General features: G+C 43.9%; 2 protein-coding genes across 16 annotated transcripts in view; one reads left to right on the top strand and one right to left on the bottom strand.

Moving 5' to 3' along the window:
- Positions 1-12,184, top strand: part of LOC141785049 (shisa family member 6) — a 100,473-nt gene extending 88,289 nt beyond the window's left edge. For 6 of the 15 annotated variants that reach the window (XM_074663147.1, XM_074663151.1, XM_074663149.1 and 3 more), the window contains 2 exons: positions 6,971-7,071; positions 10,178-12,184. In XM_074663147.1, the coding sequence (XP_074519248.1) occupies positions 6,971-7,071; positions 10,178-11,071 (995 nt within the window). In that variant the 3' untranslated portion in view covers positions 11,072-12,184. Of the gene's footprint in view, positions 1-3,711; positions 3,865-6,967; positions 7,072-10,177 lie in introns of all 15 variants that reach the window. The other 9 variants (XM_074663150.1, XM_074663148.1, XM_074663146.1 and 6 more) reach the window with 3 other exon arrangements.
- Positions 12,185-22,573: 10,389 nt separating this feature from the next.
- Positions 22,574-26,372, bottom strand: part of dnah9 (dynein, axonemal, heavy chain 9) — a 187,644-nt gene continuing 183,845 nt past the window's right edge. Inside the window, exon 78 of the mRNA XM_074663038.1 lies at positions 22,574-23,819. Coding sequence (XP_074519139.1) covers positions 23,592-23,819 — 228 coding nt within the window. The 3' untranslated portion in view covers positions 22,574-23,591. The remainder of the gene's footprint in view (positions 23,820-26,372) is intronic.

Genomic DNA, 26,372 nt, shown 5'->3' with positions numbered 1-26,372 from the left:
CTGTTTCCTCAAACACTTCATCCAGCTGAGCTCTCTGTTAGCTCTGGTTTTGTTGATGTCACCTTTAGGGATGGGTACCTTTCAAATTTGAAACCATACAGTACCGATGCTCGGTACCTGGTAATAAGTATCAGTACTCAGTGGTACCAATTTTCAGTACTTTTGTGTATGTTTATATGGTAAACAATATACATTTCTTTAATAATCAAAATTTCAAAGTTTTAGTTTAACAGTATGTAACCTTGCAATGCTGTGTTCATGTCCAGCATGGAAAATCTCCAACTCTTCCACTTCCTCACAGTCACAAGGATGGGTTTAGGTGCCTTAATATGGTACAGTTTGATTTTACATGAATCTGTACCCAGTACTGCAGATGAAGCTTGGTCAGTACCCATTCCTAGTCAGCTTAACTGAAAGATAAAACTAAGGCCACAGATCGAGTCACAGCTTTCAATCTTCACAAACCAACCTTGATGTGAGGAAAATTTTCATGCAACACAAACATAAACCCAGGGAAAAAATCCATTTGTGCTAAAGTGCATCCTGCAAGATGAACCTCTTAACTCAGAGCAAGAAATATTGTGACCCTGTTTCAGGGAGAGGTGACAAACAGAAACTTTGTTAAAAGCAAGCAGTGTGAACTTAATTTAAAATACATTTGTCAAGTTTTTTTTATTCCAGTCTTGCACACAGACTTGATGCAGCCTGAGTTTTACCCTTGTTTCTGATAAAAGTGCATCATGATGAAGTAATGTCACCATCCCATCAGTGCAGAATCAACTGTGTGTGATCCTCAGGATGATACAAAGATATTTTTTATCAATGTCAACAAAATTTAGTGAGTAAGTTTTTTTTAAAGAGAGCTGGTAAACATGCAGCCATGCTGCGTTCGGCTTCGTGAAGCAACCCTGAGCTCAAGGCAAAAACTGGTTTTACTTCAGGAATACAAACCCTTTAAGGTCATATTTCTGCAGCTGTCAGAGGAAACGTTGTCAGGTTAGTCAGAGAAACAGTAGTTTGATGTAAGTCCTGCAGCAGGCAGAGGCTGCTGAGGCCTGAGCTGTTAGAGGGATCAGCTGATTGTTGTTTGACTTCATTAAAGAGCCCGACTCTCCCCTGACCTGTCCTTAGAAACACACCTCTGGCCTCACCAAGCCTCTGTGATCCAGCTCTGTTTGTTCTGTCCGTCCTGATGAAGCAGTGAAATGTGCAGATCTCTAACAGCATGCCTCAGTCTGTTATTGATGCAGAGTGGAGGACAGTCCACTCACAGATCGTTCACATCCTTCAGACCCCACGCTCCCTGCAGCTCCCAGGACCCCCTGCTGCCAGCGGCCTTCAGTCCTCACATCCCCTCCTCCAAACTCTCCTCCATCGTGTCTTTCACTCTCATTTCTCTCCATCTCCTCTCTTTCCTCATCCTGCAGCCGCAGCAGTCACTGAAGCCTTATTTTTATCTGTCCGCTGGAGGCTGGTGTGGAGCCGCACCCATGCCCGCTGCTCTGCACTGCGTGACAGCCTCACAGCCCGCTGGGGGAGCCAGATAGAGCCGCAGCGAGGAGGAAAATGAGAGAGAGGGGAATAGTGAATGGACAAGAAAGAATTAAGAAGCGAGGGAAGTGGGTGGCAGCATGGTGGGGCAGATAAGATTGACAGAGCGGAGAAGACGGCGGTGAATGGAACAGACTGCGGATGTTTGCGTGCGTGCATGTGTGAGAGGGCGAGATAAAGAGGAGGAAGGAATAAAAGAGGGCTTTGGTCCAGGCGGACGCCTCCTGAGCATCTTCCTGGCACCATATCAGGTCACATCAACGACAGCCAGTCCAGGCGCTGCTGCCCGCCACGTCCCCGCCTCGTCCCAGTCCACATCACAGCGCTGTCATGAGCGGGGTCGCTCTCAGCACACATCTGTTGTTCCGTGTGTTGTCTCCTTTTTTTTCTTTTCTGCTTTGACCGCTGTTTCCTCTCGTCAAACCACCACGTCACCTGTCAGCTCAGTCCCACACCAAACGTCCACAGAGTGCCTGATGTGACCACCCACACACACACCCTCCCTTCCTCCCCCTCTGCCACCAGCAGGCTGGAGTTTTAGATATGCAACTATTCCTCTCAGGCTGACACTCAGGGCTGAAACTGTTTAAGGAAGAGAGGCTGGACTCAGAGAAAGAGGAGAGACTAATGTTAGCACACAGAGCCAACACAAAGACAGAGGCAGAGGTTCAGGGGGAGATGTTAGCGATATATTCAGAAAATATCATCATTAAAACATCCTCAGGTCTCATCAGAAATAGAGCCAAATGTCCAAAAAGCTGCATTGAGCCTTTAAACATCAGACTGATCTGAGTCTTAGCACAGACGCACTGTGAGGATGTGTGTGTTTAGAAGACTGCAGCCATGCTAACATCCTATTTCAGACTGTTTGATCAAAACCAGCAGAGATTTGTTAGTTAGCATAAAATTAGCATAACTGTCCTGGAATTAGTCATTGGAAACGTCTTAAAATGCGTGCTGTGCTGAGATGAACCAAACTGAGCTGCTTGGTGGAAATGGTGGCTCAAGACTCCCGGCTGGCTCGCCACTTATTTTGTAGCAGAAAAAGTTAATATGTAAGCAAAAACCTTATAGTCGTTAGAAAAACATGAAACAACATGTCAGAGTAAACAAAGCACAGATATTCATAGTAAAAAATATTTCCAAAGAGATTCACACGAGTCATTGTTGTGACCCTGAACCACATGGCTTTGCTCGCCAAAACAGTTTGTCTACAGGAAGTGATGTTTGATGCCTCATAATAACAGCTGTTCACACTGCTGCAGGTTTGACTGTGTGCCACCAGGAGAAACACAGCAGCAGCTGTCACACAGGAAGTGACCATTCTTTCCACCAAGCAGTGGTCTGCAGAGTTTCTAGCTCCACTTTCAGAGCAGTATGTCTGGCATTCCAACGGTAGGGTCCCAGTAAGTGGGTCCGTACAGGTCAGTAATTTGGGGACATGTCCAAGTTTTAGTCAAATGAAACACCACTATGTGGCTGCGACACTGAGATGAACCGAACTGAACTGCTTGGTGGAAACTGGGCAATAAGGAGGACGTGAAACAGTCTGAGCAGCGAGTAAGATTAGCTGAAATGTTAAACAGATATAAAAAGGATTCTTAACTATCCAAAGTTAGACTTCTCTGACCTTTAGGAAGAGTTTAACTCTAAAACATAGATTTTAAAAGTCCTGAAAGTTTAAAAGCTTGTGTTTTGAGAAAGACGTTAATAAAAGACAAAAGCTTGGGGATAAAACACGATCTGACTCTCATAAAAAGAGCTCTCAAACTTCCTGGATGTTGGATTTAAAACAGTCAAATGTTAACTCTTCTCTGGTTCAGGGCCCCCAAAGGCTCCGAGTCAACACCAAAGGCATGAAGCTCTCCTCTGTAGTTTGTAATATTCAAATGAAAATGTTTCCAGCATCCAGCCGACGTCTCTTATCTCACTCGCCTCCAGGAAATATTTGTAAAACTAAAACTCCAGCTCTGTCTCCCCTCTCTCCCTCAGCAGGTGGTCCTCCATGATGCTCTGATCCTGGCTCTCTTTCTTTAATGTGGGGGGAGGGTGTGTGTGTGTGTGTGTGTGTGAGAGAGATGAAGAAGCCAGCCTCAGCCTGCCCATCTCTCTTTCTCTCCTCCTCTGTCTCTTTATATGTGTGTATGTATGTGTCTCCAGAAAACAATCGGATTAGCGGCATCCTGACGTCGCAGACGGAGCCCTATGACCTGTCTTTCTCCCGCTCCTTCCAGAGCCTGTCTCACCTGCCGCCCTCGTACGAGGCGGCCGTCAAAGCCGACCTCAGCCGCTTCTCGTCCCTGAAGAAACTCAGTAGGTCAAAGTTCACTGCACTCATGCAAGAGTAGGCTCCCTGTCCTGAGGCCCTGCATGAACACTGCATCACGTGTGCTGTCCTGAAGCCTGACGGGGACTCATCAGCCCTGACGGTCTTAAGTCATGGACCCTGACCCTGTGAAGTCCTCCATTGGTGTGGTGACTGAGTCTAGCAGCCTTTGTTTTTTTTTTCTGTACTTATCTGAGCCGTCCTGGTGCAGACGTGAGTATGATCCCAGCTCTCAGAGAGGAAGGAGCAGGTCTGAAGTAATGAGCCCTCAGCTAACCACTTCCTGTCCACACAATGAGATGCTATTTGTCCAGATAATCCAGTCAGGTTGTCTATTTATCAGTTCCTCCAGGATTTCAGCAGCTTCTCCTGTGATTGCTTCAGACTAAATACTTCACGCTGCTGCAGACACAGTTCTGATGAATGAAATGCTCTCTGCAGACTCCTGCAGACCAGTCTGAAGGCTGAGTTAGAGTTACACATCTGAAAACTGGTGCATGAAAACAAGGAAGGCATGGAATTTCACTCAGATAACCTGTAAAGTTCTTCATGTTTGCATAAAGACTGTATGCACGTGGTGGAATAAAGGGCAGGCAGGCCAGAGAAGCTATGACAGTCAGGATCAGCCTGCTTCAGCTCATCAGCGTTAGCTTTGTTAGCATCTTTCAGTGTCTGGGCACAGTGCTTGGTGTTTTATTTCTTCTTTTCTTTTACTTATTTGTTTGTAAAGATAATTTTTGAGAAGAAGGGGGTGATGTGCACCAACCCTGCACACAGACTGTAACTTGTGTACATGGCGCGCCTGCTCTACCAACTGAGCCCAGCTAGCGACTTCTGAGTGTCGTCCTTTAATCCGACTAGATTGTGATGGGGTTGTGCTGGTCAAAGCTAAAGCTAAAGCTAATCTTGGAGAGATGGTGAAAGCTAAAGATAGCATGCAAATGAAGCTATCGCTGAAGCTCCACAAAGTGAGGGGTTCTGTGTTTGTGTTTGTGTTTTTGTGTGTTGTCTTGTTATGAAAGGTGATCAGTCTAACGTCAGACCTAGTGGACACTCAGGGAACTGCAGCTTTAAGAATTCTAAGATGTTTTAATCCTGTTTTGTTGTAAGAAAGTTTGAACACTTTCAGTCACTGAAACATTTCTTGTGTTGCTCTTTATTAAGTCAACATTTCAGAGGACTGAGAGGAGCTCAATCTGAGCCCGACCTCATTCCTCACCTCTGATCCTTCATGAAATCAGCCTCATCATCTCCAAAAACTCGGAGCATTAAGATTCAGTCCTCCCCTCGTCTCCCCGTGGAGTCTGCAGCCACTTCTCCTCCCTCGGAGCGTATAAGTACATTAAGCTGCTCCTTGTGCCCGCCTCGGCTCGGTATTGATTCGGCGGTGCTACGCTAGATTTCTGCTGCGTAATGAGGTCTCATCCCATGATATTCTCTGAGTGGAACGCAAATATTCCTTAAGGCTTGTGTAATTTCATCACGACTGCCCCAATTCACCGCTGGCTCACAGTCAAAGTGAAGGATGTGGATCTGCAGCTCCTCCCGTCAGGGCTGGATCACAGCTGGCAGACAACAATCCAAACTAAACAGTATAATAGCTTCTACTTACCGAGAGGAAAAAACAACAGACGCTCGTCCCTTAGCTTAAAGAATGCTTGTGAGAATTAAGATAATAGCTTTCAAAAGGCGCTGAAACAAAGTAAATGAAGAGTTGGAGATAGCAGCCCACAAAAGAGCGTGTTCACAGGAAGAGATCTCCTCCGGCGCCGTCCTTCACTCTCCCAAACTTTCTTTCTGCTTCCAAAGCAAATTATTTGTTGCAGCAAATAGCCAAAAGGCTGCCAGGCTCCTTTTTGTTGCTCAACTAGTGTCTGAGCGCTGATAGATCATGTCGGATTGTGCCGGAGGGAAGATAGAGCCGAGGTTTCATTGTGGGGGAAATAAAAGAGAAGAATGCTGCTGCTTATTAATGCAAATTGGTATCAAACTGAAGAAAAGCGCTCTGCCCGTCGCAGCGCGGGACACTGTACACCCCGAGTCACTCATTCACTCTATGCTAATACGCTTGATGAGTTTGCAGTGCCCGGCCCACATCTTGAAGACTATTATGGCTGAGAAAGGAACATCTTGTTTTTATGATGTCTCGTAATGAATCGATTTGCAGCGAGCGCCCGCGGCTCTCTGCTGAAGGGCTTTTTGTCGGAGTGTGTTCGTGACAGGTGGTGTGAGCGCTGCTTTATTGAAAAAGACGGCTCACACGCTCAGCTCTGAGTAATGAATTAGCTCAGTGAAATCACCTCTGACTTAGTTTGAAGGTAAACCTGGAGAGTTAGCATCTTAGCATAGCATTTCTTCATGTTCCCGTCTTTGAATGATTCCTGCTGCACCGGTCTCTGTCTGACTCCTCCCATGAACGTGGCTCACTCTGCGTGCGTGTGTGTGTGTGTGTGTGTGTGTGTGTGTGTGTGTGAGTGTGTGTGTGTGTGTGTGTGGTTATGTTCAAACAGTCTTCATGCATGGGTCTGTGTCGTGTGGCATGAAGTGGATGCTACGTTCACTCCTACACTCTGCTGCCTCTGGAAACGTCTCTTGTTCCTCTGACTGAACTGCATGTGGAGGTTGTTTGTACACATGAATGAGGAGAAAACTTCCACTCAAGGACGTGAAAACATGGCTCTCACTGTGCAGTGCTAACAGGACGAGCGTTTCCAGCATGTGGATATGAGCCGCCTGTCTTCCATACCTGAATATGACGATGTTTGTTTACAGACTTTTACATGACCTTTGTGAAACTTGCCCCCACAGCCAGAGCTGCCTGTTGAATCCCGGATGAAGCCTGGTGTTTGGATGTTATGTGCCTGGCATGTAATCCACTCTGACTGTGATTCCTCTCTCTGTTTTCTATTCCCCTCCACGAGCACAGAAAGGTGAAGCACAGATGGGTCCGCCAACACCTCCCTCTGCATCGTGTGCGATGATTTCTCCCCCTGCATTCCAACTCCTCCTCGTGTTTCCTCCTTTCACTGCCTGAAACTCCTCTTTTTAACCTCTCTTCTCCTCTCCCTTTTATCCCCGTCTCTTCTGCAGCAGATAAAGAAGTGGAGGACTACTACACTCGTAAGCGCCACCTGCCCGACCTGGCAGCGCGAAGCACGCTTCCCCTGCACGTTCTCAAACTCACTCAAGACCAGGTGGGTGCACGAGTGCTTCTGCTGAGAGCGTCTAAAAAAGGAGCGGCTCTTTGTGAGTCTTTGAGGCTCAAAGAGGAGCTGTTTGTCAGTTTGTGAGGAGCTACGTTTCATCTTGGCAGCGTCGGGTGCTGCAGCCTTTCATCCTTCAGCTTGTGGACAAACTTCCCTCATAAAGAGAGGTCCAGAAATATTTGGATTTTATAAAACTGAAGCCCGGCTCTCTCTGGTTTTTAAAATCTTCACAGATGTTGAAAATGTGAGAGATTCCACACACAACAAATCCTGAGATTTAACAGTTTAGCTCTTACACTTAGTGGAGAGCAACGATCAGGGCAACACGCTAACAGATTCATTCAGCAGCAAAGCCCACACACACACACACACACACACACACACACACACACACACACACACACACACACACACACACGTGTTGCCAAGTGCTTAGCATTGTATTGTGTTGCTGTGGTTTGTTTGACCCTCCGGTCGTGGCAACAAATCAGTAAGTTCACTGCAACAAGTGAAAGCTAGCCAAGTTCTTTATAACTTATTTTGAGTAAAAAAAAAAAAAAAAAGTCTCCCCAGACTTGATATGAGCCCGGTTAATCTGACAGGTCCAGAAATGTAATTAACTTTTTTATCCCAAGATATTGAAGGACAAAAATGAAGCCCGAGTTGTTTCCTAAGAGCAACAAAACCCACGTGTGGGGTAAGAAAGAGGCACTTGTTAAGTTTCTTGTTAATGTTATTCTGATTTTAAGGATCCAAATAAGCAGATACTTATCGTGGTATTATCAGCAGCTTCGTTGAGTGTTTTAAGTGATTTAGTCTCTGGTTGATGTCCTTTTAGAGCATTGGAGCGCTCACTTTAAATAAGCTCAGCTACTTCTAGCAGGTAAAGCCCTCTTTCCACTAGGGGTGCAGCAGTTAACCGGTTATTCTATTAACCGCGGTTTTAAACGTCACGGTTATATAACCGCAGACATTCAGAAACAACGGTTATTTCTGCTCACAACAGTCCGTCAGTTTAAACTCTGTGCGCCGCAAAATTCAGCCGCAACTGTCCCTTTGTCTCTCTCTCGCGCGCGCTTTGTTTCTGCACGGCCTATTTAGCGGGCGTACCACAGCAGCACACAGACGAGTGACAAGAAGACAAGGAGATACAGAGAGAAATAGTGAAACAGTGTTTGTAAAACAAATCAAGACAGACGGGGGCCATTGTTCGTGTCACAGACATAGGAGCTTCAGCCCACGAATCCCAGGAGAAACAAGCTCAGCTAACCATGGTGGCTACGTTAGCAAAGAGCTAATGGCAGACGTTGCTGAGCAGGCAGAGACACCTGAAACTCAACCACTGATAATGTGAACATGCTCACATTCCTGCACTATAATTTGAACTAAAAGTACTGTAAATTGTCATTTGGCCCTGATGTAGACAGAGGTTCTGCAGCGTTTGATTTTCAGAAGGGAAATGCATATCTAATGTGTTGTTTATTTTTATTTATTTCACTGTTAAGTGTATTATTTATGTTTCAAAAGGCAGCTTTATTTTTATTTCACTGTTAAGTGTATTGTTTCAAAAGACAGCTACTTTAAGTTTTATAATTCAGTTATTTATTTTAATTTTGTTATTCAAAACTAAAGCCAATTAGACATCTTTACTAAGAAAATGAAGAAAAGAATTAAGCAACAATTAAGAAATGTAGAAAAAAAGACCACAATCTAGTGGGTCTACTATATTACAGTTTGTCTAACAGCCTTTGAGTCTGTTCTGTTCAAAATCCATTCAGTGAGTGCTGCCATGAATGTTTAAATCAACAAGGTAGCTTATATTTCATTCCAGAGATATCAACTTTTTTCACTTATTTGTGTGCTGTATTTGTTTCAAAACGCAGCAACTGTTAAACAATGTGGGAAAAAAACAATGAAACATATTTTCAAAGAATGCCAATGTGATTTTTTTGTGTCTATAATAATAACCCTAAAACCGTAAAATGTGTTTTTTTCTCAGACTATAACCGTATACCAAAATCTGAAACCGTTGCACCCCTAGTTTCCACCAAGCAGTCTGGTTTGTAAGGGTGGCTCAGCAAAGCCTGATCTTGTTTGTGTTTCCACGGCCAATGGCGCCCCCTCATGGTAGGCAGCATGTAAGCCGGATGCTGATAGCCGCGTCAGCTACCTAATAGCATGACAGCATGGCAAGACAACGCATTGTACCCCACTAATAGATACAACGAAGAATAAAAACGCGACACAGTTAACAAAGAGCAACCATGGAAGACATCCAGCAATTTGTCTTCTCTGTGATTAGCATGTGGCTCTTTGTTATAGAGAACAATCAAGCTTTGTTTCAGAGAAATAAACCAATATACAGACTGCAGTGATTCCAGCTCCACCTTCTGGGTCCGGCTCAGTTTAGTCAGGCACCAGGCTGACAACAGAAGGGTACCAAAAAGTGGGATGGTTCTTCTTGGTTATGTGGGGGTCTGTCCTGGGATTTGCCAGTGGAAACACTTTGAAATGCATGCTGTGCCGAGATGAACCAAACTGAACTGCTTAGTGGAAATGGTGGCTCAAGACTCCCGGCTGGCTCGCCAATTATGTCTTAGGAGAAGAAGTTAATATGCAAGCAAAAACCTTATAGTCGTCAGAATGGCATGAAACAACATGTCAAAGCAAACACAGAGCACAGACAGTCATCGTAGATATCTGTCCAAAGAGATTCACACCAGTCATCGTTGTGACCCTGAACCACATGGCTTTGCTCACCAAAACAGTCTGTCTGCAGGAAGAGATGTTTGAAGTCTGATGCCTCGTGATAACACCCGTTCACACTGCTAGAGGTTTGGCCTGACACAGGCTAGGCTAATGTTAGCAGCAGCTTAGCTTTGGGGTTAAACAGTCTTTAGCACAGCTCTGTTTGTCAGTGTTTGTGATGAATGACGTGAAATGAGTTCTCCGCTGCTTTAAACCAGCACTCCCATTCCTGCTCGAGGCACAGGAAAGCCTACTCTGATGTTTGATCCAGAGTTTCAGCGAGTTTGGAAGCTTTGTGAAAGCAGTACCAGAACCGGTCTGACCTCATTTCTCTTTTGTCCAACAGCACAGGGAACAGCAGCAGCTCCAGAGCCAGCCCCCACAGTCATCCATCTCCCAGGCCCCTCCCCCATCGCAGTCTTCACAGCAGCAGTCGCAGCAGAGGCAGAGGCCCCGTCGAGTCCAGAGGGCCATGTCCCAGGATCGAGTCCTGTCCCCACAGAGGGCCCCGCAGCAAGACTACAGCATGTCCTCTAACGGGATGTCCCCGTACGGAGGCCGGATCCTCTCAGACGAGCAGCTTCTGTCTGCCGAGCGCCTTCGATCTCAGGAGCGTCTACTTCCACAAGACCGCCACACCTCCCAGGACCGGCTGTACTCCAAGGACCGCATGTACTCCAAGGACCGACTCCTGTCCCAGGAGCACCTCTACTCTAAAGACCGCCACTACTCTCAAGACCGCCTCTATTCACAAGACCGCCTGTACTCACAAGATCGCCTCCTGTCACAGGATCCTCTGATCTCGCCGGACAAGCTGATGATGTCACTGAAGCGCGGCATGGTCAGCAGCATCTCTGGTGGGTTTCGTGGCAGCGACATGTCCATGTCACGTGCCATCTCACACACAGACGTGTTCATACCCACCACGCCTCTAATGGATCGCTACAAGATGACCAAAATGCACTCCCATCCCAGTGCCTCTAACAACGCCCAAGGCAGTGGCGGCGGTGGTGGTGGTGGCGGCGGTGGCGGTGCATCAGGAGGGGGAAGTACGGCACACTCCAACACTTTAGCCATGAACCAGACATCTTCTAAGAGGCAGGCGTTTGCCTCCAGACGGACTCACACTGTGGAGCAGCTCCACTACATCCCCCAGCACCACCAGCAGCAGCAGCAGCAGCAGCAGCCACAGCAGCCACAGCACTACCGCACAGGCAGCAAGACTGAGGTGACTGTTTAACGCAGCCGGACTTCCTGACTGCACAGCAGGGAGGGTGGGAACATAGGCCTTCTTTTAGAGCAGGACGTTGGCTGATTCCAGGACCAAGAACATCTTTAGCTTACTGTGAGAGACCGGACAAAGAGCTACACTGTACAAACACAGGCCCAGCCAGATGTGAAGCCAGAGAGGGTCGAGAAACCACCAGGTGTGCTAGTATCCAGCTAACTTGCCTACTATTATTTCCACTGTCTTGATTCCCTGATCCATCCACGGGCTGCGGCCTCATTCTGTGTCTGTTCTAGTGAGAAAACACTGATTGTGTCTGTTCGAGCCTTTATCTGCCCCCGTCCGACAAATCTACTCTGTGACCTTTTCTGGCGAATCTTAAAGGGCTTTGCATGGTTAAACACTTAGACCGATTCCTCCGTGACTTCTGTTGTGCAACACAACACCACCACAGGTGACGAACAGGATGAGCCTGTAATAACTTTATAAATATATAAATAAAGAAAGAAAAAAAGACCCATTTGTACGCCCTGTCCTCCTCATAGCTCTAGAGAATCTCAAAGAGAGGGATGAAATGGATGTTATCAGCACTTCTGTTCGGTGCCTCTGACGGCGGCTCCGTCTGGAAAAACTAAGTGGTTTAGTGGGTTACAAAGCACAATCAATAAAAATATTCTGTTCTGTTCTTCTTTTTATTTTTGGTATCTGAGTTTGAATAGTGATGGCTAGCTTGTTTTGTTCTTAAAGCAATGGCAGGTTTCTTTGCTTCCAGTAGACGATTGTAAATAAGCTATTCTAGAGCAGTTTCATGGACAAGTCTGTACTGGATGGACTTTGTATTAGACTGTCTGTTTTCAATAGATTCTTAAAAACAAACTATAAATCATCACTGTTTCGTGAGTTCAGAATAGAAACCCACTTAACCAAGTATTTGACTGGATAAATTAATACTCTACTGTGTGTGTCTTTGAAACTGTTGGTAGGACGAGAAGTGAATGAATGTGTTGTTGCTAACAGATATACCACTGTTCATATTTGGATGTAGACCGTGTTCCATAGACGAGAGAGGAGTGAACATCATGGAGGTGGGTTACAAAGCTTGTTCCAGTTGGCTCAAATAAAACATCCATATTTTTCTAAACATTGATCACCGTTCCTGGAGTGGTTTCTGTGTCCTGTGTTTGTTTTAGAGAAAAGATTCATAGGAGTGTGGAAGAATCTCCAGCATGCTGCCCCATCGCTTCAGACACCACATAGAAACATACAACTAAAGCAAATGAATGGCTGTCTAAATGGATGGTATTCTAAGCCCCAAAAAATCATCAAATGAAAAAGGCTATAACCTTATATTATTATTTTCTAATACATGAAAACAGTCCAAGGGGATAGCCTTTGTTTTTCCCCAAATTGAATGAGGCTGAAAAAACAAAAGGTGTACCCTGAGGGCTTTCTAACCCATAGGGTGTTATCATAACAGCCGTTTTTTTTTTGTTTTTCTTTGGAACTTTTGGAAATGTTGAAAATACGAATGTATCCTGAGGGTGCAGTTACCATCTATGGTAGTATTATAACAGCCCTAGAAGGGTCCCCATTGTTTTTAGGAAAAATTATTTTTGCAAAATTTGAGGAAAGTCAGACATAGGAACGGATTGCTTTCACATGATCAAGAGTTTCGAAAAAAAAAAAAAAAAACATCAAATGGTAAACTCAGAGGGCTTTTTAACCACTTAGGTGGTAGGGAATTTTATCTTTTTTGAAATTTCGGAAAGAATCCAAGGGGTTGGCTTCTGTTTTTTTTGTTTTTTTTTTAAGTTTTGGAAAAATTGAAAACACCAAACGGTGTACCCTGAGGGTTTTTAAACTACTTGGGTGTTCTCATAAGAGCCCTCGGAGTGTGATTGCTAAGTTCCCAGGAAATTTAGTCATTTCTATTTTAGTGTCTGTATTGTGTTAATTAGAAAAAAAAGAACAACTGGCTAAAAGAAGGCTAAGAGAATTAGAGTCCTAGGTGTGTCCCTTGTTTTCAGGGAATTCTACTTCTTTCAAAAAAAATCCAATCATTTGTTTTTTTGGTAGAACTTTTATTAAAGGTTGACAAACCCTCAAATTTGTTGTACAAGGGCTTTTTAACTACTGGGCTGAAGAGCCCAAGGGGAGTTTTCTCTTTGTTTTTATAAAAGGGTAAGGACTTATTTATTTATTTATTTATTTATTTATTTATTTATTTATTTATTTATTTATTTATTTATTTATTTTTGTCATCAGAATTCTGGAAAAAAAAATAGATTTATTATCAAAATTATGGGGAAAAAAAACAAAAGGAATATACTATTTTAATTCTTATTTTTGGTCAAACCCATGTCATCTAAACCCATTTGTATTCTGAGACTCTTGCAATATAAACTCAAAGCATTCTGGATGTATAGAAGTCTAAACCTGTTGCAGCTGAACACTACAGCATCATGAAACTTTATTATTCTTTCTTTAAATTTAGTATGAACTGTTTTTAGAAACACAAACGATTGAGCACTTCACATAAAGAGCATGCATTGAAATTCATTTTAAGTTTACCTGAAATAAACTCCTCCTCTTCCTCCTCCTTTCAGCTCCCAGCTGAATGGTCCAGATCTGCTCCTGTTTGCAGCTCTCTGTATCATTTCACCTCCTCCTGATCAGTGTGTCGGTCAGCTCTGCTGCCCTAATTCTTCTGCATCTCCCTGTATCATCAGAGCATTTTTTTTTATCAATATATGAACATCAGCCTGAAGTGTTGTTGACACAGGAACCATTTAACAGGTCAGACTTTGAAGAAGGCTCATTTTAAAAGCTGGGTTCACAGGTTTCTGCAGACACAGAACACACTCACTGAGCATGCTCTGTGAGCAAACCTGTGGGAAACAGTCAAGACTTTCTGCTTTCTTTCCTTTGTTTTTAAGTGTTTTAAAGAAGAAAGCAATGCCTTAAATCAATCTATTCTTCATAATCTCCTCCTGATCCTGAAAACCTCCTCCTGGCTCTGCCCACAGGAGTCAAAGCCTCAGAAAACCTCTGTATGATAACACCTCCAGTCTGAGCCAGCGTGCAGGTTTGTTTTCTCAGAGGTGGAGGTCTCACACCGTCCTGACAGCGTGTCACTTCTCTCTCTGACAGCTTCTGCAGGATACCAGGCTCCAGCGCAGGTGACGGCCTCTTCAATCTGACATCTGAATTAAAACACTCGACTTTAACGCTGGTCAGTGCAATTTCAGAGCTCCTTTAAATTCATGACAATCTGAGGGTGTGAACGACATTTCTCACAGCAAACAACGGCGCCTGTGATTGCACTCCTCCACAAACACACGGGAGGATAAAAAAAGGGACAGGGAGAAAGCAGAATAAGTTTTGGTTTCCAATTTACACCGATCCTCCAGCCCATCAGCATTTAAATGAAAATATGAGTCTGCAATCAGAAAGAATCTGTGCATGAGGAGCTGCTGGAGCGTGAAAGGTGAGGCGGCTGGACCGCCCGGGACAAACACTGCAGCTGAAAGAGAGCAGGAAGCTGTCCTGGTGCACGGCTCCACATGACAGAATGAGCAGCTTTCTCACAGACACACTTCCCCAGCAGTGTTGGTCATTACACGTCTCCACCTCCTCCTCCTTTAATGCACACATGACCCAGGAGCAGAGGGGGGTAAATATTTAGTGTGTGCTTCCAGAGCTTCCAGAGCAGCTGAAGGTGAGGTCTGTCAGAGAAACGCAGATGTCTGAGTTAGAAACAGAAAGAATCCTCACAGTTTGGATGGTGCTGACATTCAGAGGGTGGAGAGTGGAAGAATAACCACACACACTCTCACCTCTGTAGAACAATGCTGCTGTGGATCCCTCACCAAAGGTCGTGAAAACACGACCCAGATCTGACGAGTCCAGCTTTTACACCAGACACCCAGAGGAGTTAGTTACAACTAAAACACAACAAACAGGGTTTGTTCCATCTCTATGAAAGATGTCAGGACCTCTTTTTCTGTAGGCCTACATGTGATTAACCTGAGAAATGAACAGCTGCTGTGATATGTCTGCAGAAAGAACATCATTTCCTTTTCATGTGTTTGTGGTGAGAGTCGGACTGTGAACAGTAAGTCCCACAGACGCTTCACCCTGTCCTCCTTCAGCCGTATAAAACTGAAACACAAACTAATTTCCTCCTGATTAACATCTCCTCAGTTTGAGTCTAAAATTGATAAGACTTTATTTTCAGAGTTGATTTGCAGAAAAGCACACGGCAGCTCTTTGGCGCTGGCCCCAGGTTTGTTGTCCCTCAGCGTGAACCAGGTGTGACGTTTTCTGGGACACTGGCTGAGAATCTAAGGGGAATTATCACGGGTGAACGAGGCAGCAGCATCCAGGAGGATGAGGCCAGAGACACCGGGAGCTCAGCCAGAGAACTGCTGCTATAACAGCCAGCACATGGGCATGGGCCATAAGGACGTCCTGCATTATCATAGGTCTCCAGAGAGACGCTGGTGCAGGAAGGAGTTCACCAGACGCGTGGAGGATCGGGCTGACTGGAAACTCTGCTGGAGGGCTGGTCTGAAACAAAATTTAGACCAAGGTCTGCAACCTTTACTTTCACAGGAGCCATTTAGCCTCGACTCAGCTAGGTTTAAGTTATTCTGAAGACACAAAACGACTTTATCTTTACAACAAAGACTATAAAGTGCCATACATTGTCAACTAAATGATAGGATTTTTTGAATTTGTAAAATTGTATATATGATGTCTTAGTTTAAATGTTTTTTAACAAATTTGCAAAAGTTTCAAACAAATTCAACATTTTGCCAAAATTTTAACACATTTGCAAAAATATTACAATTTTTTAAAAAATTCAAAATCTTGCAAAAAATTCTTAAAATTGAAATTAATGCATTTGAAAAAATGTCAATGTTTTTGAGATTTCATAACCTGCACAAATACCACTTTTTTTTTTTATTTAGAAAAGTTGCACAAAAAAGTTATGCAAATTTTCAACAGTTTTAAGCAATCTTGAAATAAAAAAAAACGCAACCATTTATTTGGTTGAAATTTTATAATTTTCATTTTTTTTAAATAATACTTGAATTTGATAACATATATTGATATTTTTTCCCAACTCAACATTTTAATTTTTTTACCAATGTCTTGCCACATTTGCCACATTGCCACAAGTGCACATTAAGCCGGGATGTTTGCAGTTAAATTAATCCATCCACACAGAATTAAAATTTGTATTTGCTTTCAGATTTGTCTTTTTGTAGATTTATTTATCTTCCCAGGGCTGTAAAACTTGAGGTTTAAATTGAACATTTAAATTGACGTTACGGGAGGTGAGGTAGAGCGATGGCAGGCTTTATTGACAAATAGGATGAATATTTAGTTCAACAAAATGCTAACGCTGGATTTTATTTAGTGTTAGAGTTTTTAATCATCAATACCCTCTGTAAGAAAAATAAAACTTCTTTATTTCAATGATATTTTTTAAAGCTACAAAGAGCCACAAAGGAGTCAAAAAGCTGCAGGTTATAGACCACTGCAGCTGGACACCAGAGCAGTGTTTCTGAGCCTCTCTGAGGGACTGGTTGCTGTCAGCACCACAGAGTGTTAGGGGAACAGGCTGAAGTCTCTTTATGCTGCTCAGATTTGACTCTTTCATGGTGTGATCCAAAGATGACAAACAAACCTCTGATCATCAAAACAATAACTGCTACTACACAAGTCAGCGTGGCAGCGTGGCAGCTGGACTGTGGATGGAGATAATTGTGGTCAGAGTGAGTCACAGAGAGCTCTCTGAAGGTTCCACTGTTTCTGTGACTCGCCCCACATCTCCGTCCTCTGCAGCTTATCTCCCCGCACACAGGACCGTCCCCGTTATTGGTGATAATCCACAGATTGTAGGCAGCTAACAGACATTTGTTTTACGACAGATGCCAGATTCAGATAAACATTTAATTAGCGACTCATCAGCTCTGTCAGAGCTAATTACCCCCGTCTCCAGCCCCGCCAAAATCTGCTCCTCTCACAGTTGGTGTTCACAGCAGCTGATTCTGCTGGCTGCGGCGGGACGCCCGGCGCCAGAGGCAGCCGAGCTGGGCCGAGCAGATCCGAGCCGAGTCCAGGCTCTAACAGGGGACCAGTGTGAGAGGCCAACCCAGGCCTCCTGCCCTGTGCGGGTCAGAGCGGGGAGGAGCTCCAGGCTGAGGGAACATGGAGCCGTTTATCAGCTCTTTACACGCCAGTTGTGAAAAGCACTGTTAGCGAGGTGTCTTGGCAGCACGCGGGTCGTCACAACACCACATTTCTCCACACTCAGAGAGAGTGTGAAGGGAATATTAGGAGGCATGTGTGGCTGACAAGGGAACTCTGGGAAATGTAGTGAAAGGTTAGCAAAGATGTGATAGCAAAGAGTAAGGGATCAAACTCCTGCAGCTGGTTCAAAGAGAGCACTTTCAAAGATTACTAACCAGGATCTGAAGGAAGAAACGGAGTGGCAGGTCGACAGCATCAGGCCGTCTGCAGGATCCACCCAGAGAGGGGTGATCTGTCCTTCCTGTCACATGACCCTGCAGGTTCCTGGACCCGTGGAACAGAATAATACTGAGGACATAAACACTGCATGCTTACATGTCACACACACTACAGCATCTCCACACACACACACACACACACACACACACACACACACACACACACACACACACACACACACACACACACACACACACACACACACACACACACACACACACACACATTTGATGCTTCTCTACACTGACCTGTAACTTAGCAACCGCTTAATGTTTCCACACCAGCACATGATGAAAGGACCCGCCTTCTCCATTCTCACATCACCAGCAAATGTGAAGAGCAGATCTGTCTGCAGCCCTCTGAGACGTGGACTTGGCCCCGCTCTGCCCGGCCCCTCCATCAGCTGATCAGGAGGGCTGTTACGCATCTAGCTTTTTGTGTCACACCAGGACAGCGGCTGATCTGCAGGGGTGTGTGGTGGACTCTCTGGACTGAAGAGAAGTTCTGATTCTGGGCCTGCTCCACTCCATGTGCAAAAATAAACCACACTCATGCTGAAGGGTGAAGAGATCCAAACCACGAGGATCGGTTTTTCAGATCCTGCTGCTCTGTAGCTACAGGGTTCACTGACTGATTAAGAAGCTTTAAAGGAGGGGTGGATCTCAATATGTGGCGTGATCAGGTGCACATTAAGGGAAAACTTGTAGTCTGAGCAGGATTGACCAATCAGGCGTCAGCAGGAGAAACAGTCTGTATGGAGAGCAACAGGAAGTCAGCACAGCTGGGGATCAGCATGCTGAGGTCCAATAGGGAAGACCAGGGCTTGTTGTCACACAGGTAATTTGTCACATTACAGTTCTTTCCTGCATGGTCAGGTGTTTCTTCCTGTCTGAGTGGCTCATTGTGAGCTCAGGTGAGCATCAATGAACCAATTTGAACAAACCAAAGAAAAAATATGAACTTGATGTATTTCAAAATAACCTAATCCTGACAGTGACACATGTGAACTTGTAAGAGGAGAGGTTAAGGCATCCTGTCGTAGCCCAGTCATTGATCTGTTGTACGCTAACTTTAAGCTAGAGCTACCTTTAGCAAATGGTAGTTTGGGGCAACATGTCTCAGTCATTTTGGGGTCATTTAGTTGGTACACAAGACTTCTAGAAGACAACCAGAAGAACAAGCTTGCAATAGGATTTAGATTAAAACAGAGTGTCTACTTATCAGCAGTTGCCATAATGATCTTAAAGGGAAGGAGGAAACAAGAAGACAAAACGTGGCCATACTGCACCTGACATGACGCTGAGGTCAGTGAGCCAGGTAATGCTCACTCATAGATCAATCAGTCATCTACTGTACCTGAACTCATCACTGACATCCACCCCAGCTGAAACAGAGAGTCAGACAGCTGTCCCAGCTACAGTAGCTAGGTACAAATCACCACGGCAGGTTTTTAGTCCAGAGTTGGAGCTGCAGATTGAGAAGTACACAGTTACCACAAAGTTGGGCTGACAAAGAAAAAAACAGGGGTGGTTCCCAGGCTTCTTAAACTGGCGCCTTTCACTCTCTCTCCAAAAATTAGACCAACCATCCTCGCCAGAGCTCGCGCCGTTAACAAAGAGAATGTCAAGTCTTTTTTGATCATCTGGAGAAAGAGTAAGGATTAGTTTTAAGTTTGGTTAGTGGCTGTTTACAATGACTCTTAAACAGGGGCGTAGCTACAATTAGGCAAACACAGGCAGTTGCCTGGGGCCCCAAGATTCCCAGGGGCTCCCAAAGCATCTCTTAAAAACTGATTTATGAAGTTCTCTTCAATTGAAAGCATTTCTTTTTTCTAATCTTACTTCACATGCTTCAAAATCCATCAAAAGACTTAATCTTTAATGATTGTTTTGGGTACTCCCCCTCCCTTCTTATTCAATGAGCTATTCCATGTTACAACACATCTGAAAATTTGATACAGGAAGAAAGTGGTAAAAAAACACTTTTTTCCCATTTTTTTTCTTATTTTCAACCAAGTGGGAAATAAAAACAATGTTGCTCTGAGATCTGAGATAAACATATCAGACTTTTAGGATTTTAAGGACTTTATCTAGCCCAGGAAACAGGATCATTTTCTCAAAATCAAACTATTTGAGTTGGTGATAAACATTATTGTACAAAATCTCTTTTTTGTATACATAACTCACTGGACAGGGGGTCAAATAAAAATACATTAACTTTAAAATAATAGTACCAGAAAGTATGGTTACTGTAAATATCACCTCTTTCAGTAGATTTTTTTCCAGTTTTATGTTGTGCTTGATATTTACATATTTTTTCTTTACTAGATAATTATTTTTTCAATATTTACCTATTGTAATGTTTTTCACTTCATACTTTCTTGTTTGTCACTGTTACTCTGTAAATTCCCCACTGTGGGACAAATAAGCTGTCAGTTGACCATAAAAGATTTCAAATCCAGGACAAAGTGGACTAAATTATGTATTCACTTTTTTTCTAAATCAAACTAAAGTACAGACCTTGAGGAAATGCATTTAGTTGTGTTAAGTTACCATGTTAAAGATTAGCACTGTCTCATGTCTTGATTCTGGGAAAGAGACAGTGGACCCAGGGAAGGCCAGTCTAGCTCTGAGGAAGATGAGTTACAAGGACATGGAGGGCCCCATTGACTGGGTTTGCCTTGGGCCCCCAAACCACTAAATACGCCCCTGGTCTTAAAAGCTCAATGATAAACCTTTTACTTTTCCTGACTTCAGTCTTCACTTTCCAGTAAAACAGACCAATAAACCATAATTCCATCCTTGTTTTGTTGTCATGACCAAACTCTCAACACCTGACAAAAATGGAAAACGCATGGAGGAAACAGATTTACAGGGTTCATTTTTCCCTCAAATAAATGCAAGGATCAGAAGACAACAGATAGTATGATTCCACAGATGGACGCCTTACGACCCACACCTCACACTTGAGACTTAACCAATGTCCACATGTTGCCGGGTATTTGGGAAAACACTTGTATTTTTATGCGTTGACGCCTGTTGTCCACACGAAACCGCAGTTTTACATCACCGAAAACGATATTTTCTAAAACCTCCAGCCAAAGTGGAGATTTTGGAAAACTCTGGTTTAATGTAGACCCCAGTAAATAAAGTTTTCAGTTCTTAAATGTCACAGCTGAATGACAGGGACTCATTCTGGTTGGCTGACAGGTTTTACGTCTGGAAAACACTGCCCAATATGGGTTTGACATGCCTCAAGCCACAGCCACCGGCGGATTTACCCGCTGCATGTGGACGGAAGTATTTTTAAAAACAATCAAGGGGGGATACTCGTTTTTGAAAATACCTGGCTACATGTGGACATGGCCTTCATGGCGACCTGTGGGATGATGAGCGCAGACTAATCAACCTGCACCTGGGAGACCGGCCGTGTCCACCCAGGTGTGGCAGAGCTAGCTCAGCAGAGAGCACACCATAACAGCAGACCCTGCTGGTGGGAGGACTGTCACATTTTTTATTGTAAAGTCTAGTGTGACATCTTATTCCATATAGTGAGACAACTTACCAGATGATGGAGCAGCATGTCACATGGTCACACTCTCTATTAGATCGCCTATAACTCTGACACAAGATGTGAAAATGACATGAACACAGAACATATACCTGAGACTTTGGTCTTCCATCTGGTACACATTTGTTTTTAATGTGGTGTATCAATTCCAAGAAATACATCAGGGTGTGAAAAGTGTGACAACATGCCCCAGTCTCCCCTACCTCAGCACACCTTGCACCTGACCCTTAAGCCTGAGCCTGACCGGGCTCTACAGACTGAAGCCCAGCCACCAAACCCTCACAGTCCAGCTCCCCACCAGGTCTGGAACAAGGAAGGTCTCCCAGTTTCCCTTTCCTGGGTGAAGTGACTCCATTGCCCGCCAGCTCTGTCCCCCTGAGCTCCAAAGCTGCAGAACTGAAAGCAGGAGATGTCCCTCTGCTGTCATATTTTAAAGCCAAAGGAGCTGGTGAAGTAAGTGAGGAGGGAGAGGTGGAGTCCAGAGAAACAGGATGTCCAGAGATTGAAAGCTGAGCAGAGGAGGATTCTGCTGCTGCTCTGCAGGCCGACATGTTTGCTGCAGCACAGCGGCATGTGCAGGGAACACGTGTGCACGGGCAGGACGTGCTCATAAAACCACTTGAAGATGTAATTTGGGATCTCTACATAAATTGCCTCACACTGCATCATTACTCTCCTCCTCCTCCTCCTGGTCTCTGAGTGCATTGTTAAAGCTCTCCAATAAGCAGATAAAGGAGACGCAGGGGAACCTGGACTGAAACGAGGAGAACGAGGAGAGCATGAGCAGAGCTGGGTTATTCTGCAGAGTGAGAGTGTGTGTGTGTGTCTACTGTACGCTCTGTGGACGGATATCTCTGTGAGACGACACACTTTCTGCTTCGGAGCGTTGTTTAATCTCAAACAGGGAGGAGGAAGAAGAAAAGAGAGGAAGAGGAGGAGGAGGGAGCCGCTCTGAACACTTGGAAGAGACCGGCAGACTGGAAACTGGAGATAGGAGCATGACTGCAAACTGGCTTTAAACAGGAAATATACGTCAGACAGAGACGGGAAATAAAAGCCAATCTGGGAAGAGCAGATAAAGCATCTTTATTCTGAAAGTTTTCAGGGAGGAAGTGGAGATCAGGCACGGAGAAATAAAAACTGTGGATCAATTAGAAACCAGAAACAGTGAAAGTGGTTCAGATTCTCCTCTTAAACTCCTGTGAGTGAACATTTGTTCTGTGAGATTCCCAAACAGCTGCAGCTCCACTCCTCCTCATGACTGACTCATCATCATCATCATCTTCATCAGATTGTTCCAACACGCCCTAAGAATCAGAATCTTAATAACTTTGATCAGAGCCAAATAAAGCAGCAGTGAGTGATTTGAGCAAACTTTTTTATTTGTTTTGTAAACAGTGGAATCACAGAGTGACACAAAAAGAAAACTGAACGCTGCATCACCCCGAAACAACAGAGACATTAAAGAGGGAGACAGATCTGTGTCTGCTGGAGCTTAGATAGCACTCTGATGTCTGTTGACGCCTGCAGGCGAGTAAAGAGGGATCTCCTTCCACCCCAACATCACAGACACCCAAATCTGAGCCAGTCTTTATGTCTTATTTTCAATAAAACTCTGCCTGTCGGGTGAGGAGAATGTACTCCTATAGTTTCTTGAAATAATAAAAAATGTTTTAATGCAAGAAATTAGACAAGTGCATTTTTTGACCACATTGTTTTTTTTTCTTGTCTTCTTTTTTCTTGACTTCTTTTTGTCTTTAAGAATCGTGAAATAAATCATTTTCTGGGCCCGTCAGGTTGAAGTGGTTCAAAGATTAACAACATGACAGCTCCCTGAAAGTGAAGCCAAAACATGCAGAGCTCCCCCTGCTGACGGTCTACAGTACAGGTCATAAACATGGACTGTAAAACCAACAAATGTGTGTCAAGCCTGTTTCTAACTTAAAGCTAGATTTCTCTTTGTTTTCACTTTTATACGAATTTTAATTTTAAGAAGTTATTTGATGCCATAAAAAGATGTTTGACAGCTGCGTCGACCAATGAGGCTCCTGCAGCGCTGAGTGCGTCAGATTATCAGAGATGGGAAGAAACAGGGAGAGGAACGTAACACCAACACAAGAGACATTAAACCTTCAGAACTGTCGCTGCAGAGACTCCTACGAATGTCGTGGAGAAGTTATGGCTTCACTCCTGTAGGACAGGAAGAGGTGGAGATGCATTCTTCATCTTAACATTCAGTCAAAGTTTGAATTAAAGCAATTACAAAGATTACAAAGTGCAGACATGAAATCATCCTGTTTATCAGAACAGTAACTGCAGTGACCCCCCCCCCGTGTTCACACACAACATGAAGTGATATATTTACAGTCCAAACTGAGTCTAACTTCACACCCTGTTTGCACCATAACAAGAAAGAAACAGATCAGATCTGCAGGAGCAGAGCCACTCCTGCCAGAGTCCACTTTGAGGGGTTTTCTTTGGTCTTTAGGTTGAAGGTCCACACGAAGGTGGGTCCTCTCTGCCGGGTCTTGTAGACAGGACACGGATACACGCTCCTGCTCTCCTGTTTGTCCACAGGAACTGCTCTGATGAAGATGACCGGCATGGTTGGGGTGAGCTCCTTCAGTCGAGCGTCTACAATCAGACCGGTCTGAGGGAGGAGGGGGAGAAGACAGGGAGGGGGAGTGAGTGTGGGGGTGGATGACAAGCCAGTCAAGCACAGACAGAAAGTCTTCACAGAGCCGAGCGAAGTTCTAAATTAGTTTGAGGTGCAGTGAAAACTTCCTCCAGACACTGTACTTCCCATTGAGGCTGCATTTAATAACGTTCTTCAGCTGCAGACACAAAAAAAGAGCTGTTTGACTAATCTTTGCTGGCTGGAGCCGTGCTGGACCCCCAGTTTGCAGAACACACGCATGCATACACACACACACACACACACACACACACACACACACACACACACACACACACACACACACACACACACACACACACACACACACACACACACACACACACACACACACACACACACACACAGTGAGGTACCCTTGAAAAGTGTTGAAAGTCAGCAGGGTTTGGTTGGAAGTGGAGCTGTCCTGCCTCAGAACACACTCTCTCCAAACAGAGAGGTCTGTCTCATTAATTAATCCTCCTACACTTAGCGCCTGACAAACACAACTTTCAGCATGCATGCTCACTGACTTTCAGGAATGAATGTAAATCCGCACGACTTTGGAAAGCTCCGAGGACAAAGCCCTAATTGCATCTGCATTTGTTATAAAACTTTAAAGACGTTTCAAATCCAATAAGTTTCTGTGTGTGTGGATAAAAACTGAATGATGAGTGTGTTTGAGAGGGCCACTGAGGGATCATTAGGAGTTAGCTTAATGACACTTTAACTACAGTCAGAGATCTCTTTGCTAATCCAGAAACATGTGGACAGAGTCAGAAAGCAGCAAAGCAAAAACTCAAGAGGTTTGAATCAGTCAGAACGTAAAAATGATGCTAGAGTTTAAAGTCCTGAGACCGATTCACAGTAATGCTTCATGATGGAGTGGGCGTGGCCAAGCTCATTTCGATTGACACTTCCCTGCCTGGGGGTTAAGTGATTCTTGGGCATGGTAGCAGCCATAAAAACGTTAAGGAAGAGGAAGAGGAAAAGAAGAGGATACCAGCGAAGAAGACCAAAACATAGAGGATGAAAACAAAGAAGAAAACCTTTCTCTCTTCCTGACCAATCAAATAACAGGAGAGGCGGGACTTCTGATGTCACCAATGATGGGAGATGATCAGCTGTTAGCTCAGCCTGTTACATCTCAAGCACTCGATTTTTAGAGGGTTTGATTTTGAGGTGCAGAGATGCTGCTGCCACCAGGACATGACTTCTCTCCATGAATATCATTTTATAATATTTTCGAACATTAAGCAAAGAAGAAAAAATCAAAAACACTAGAGCTGTTCCTGAAGGAACTATCTGAACCTAGCCATGTTAAACACTCTGAAACTGAGCTGGTAGGCTCTGCCAAAACTAAAAACACCATCAGCAGACCTAGATCAGGGGTCTGCAACCTTTACTTTCAAAGGAGCCTATTGCCTCAGCTCAGCTGGATTTAAGTCATTCAGGAGCCACATAAAAAGCTTTACCTTCAAAATAAAGACAATAAAGTGGATTAAATTCTCTACATAGTTAAAATCCAGGGAATAATTATCTAAACAAGATTTTTTTAATCTATTAAATTAAACTTGGGAAATCTTAGTTCTTTATTTGAAATAAATCAGCAAATTACATAAAAAGTTAATTTCAAAAAATTGCAAAAATATATATAAAAATAAAAATGTAATCAAGTAACATTTTTTTTTAAATTTCAAAAACTTGCAAAGATTTTAAACTACCAAATCAAAAATTTGTGATAATTAAAAAAAAAAAGTTTAAAAATGCAACAATTTTAGACCATTTCAAATTTCAAAAAACATGTCATTTTTATTTATTTACTTATTTTTTTAAAATAAGAAATTTAATCAATTTTAAAACAATTTGAGGCTTCAGAGCCCCAGGTTTCAGATCCTTGACCTAGACCTTCTGTCAAGTCCAGATGTGCTAGATATGAGCGAGCAGGGACTCAGCATCATGACCAGAAACTCACACTGTTTTTCATCCTATGTCAGAACCAGTGTTGGGAATAAAGGCATTGAAACTCAAGGCGTTACTTTTTCCAGTAATTGGTAATCTAATTAATTACCCTATCAATCGATAAAATGCCGTTTCTGTTACCGACAGTGAAATGTGAGGCGTTACTCTGTATCTGATCTGGCTCTCTCAGCCAGGCGCAGAGAAGAGCTGTTGATAAAATATGGGAAAAGCGTCAGACACACAAGTAATGACAAGAAAAACCATGTTGACATGTCTTTAACAAAGAGCTGATGCTAAAGTCAACTTTTCAGCAACAAATATCACACAGCTACCTGTGTGTGTCTGTGTAACCTGCAGTCAGAGAGGAGCTCCTGCAGCGTCTTTGGATCAAACCAACTCCAAAGAGAGGGGTGGATGCTTTTGAGGACAGACTCAGGACAGAAGCTGCGGATTTAATATGAGTGAGTGCTGAGTGGTCTGTGGGCTAAAACTGGAGTGTTCAGGATGGAAGTAATAATTAGTAAAGTAATAATTACTTTTCTTAGTTACTAATTACATTTATGAAGG

This window comes from Halichoeres trimaculatus, unplaced genomic scaffold, assembly GCF_033239565.1.
Source record: "Halichoeres trimaculatus isolate MK-OKI-2021-1 unplaced genomic scaffold, fHalTri1.1 fHalTri1_scaffold_23, whole genome shotgun sequence".
Taxonomy (NCBI): Eukaryota; Metazoa; Chordata; class Actinopteri; order Labriformes; family Labridae; genus Halichoeres; species Halichoeres trimaculatus.
Note: the sequence above shows the minus strand (reverse complement) of the source record. Positions and strands in the feature narration are given on the sequence as shown.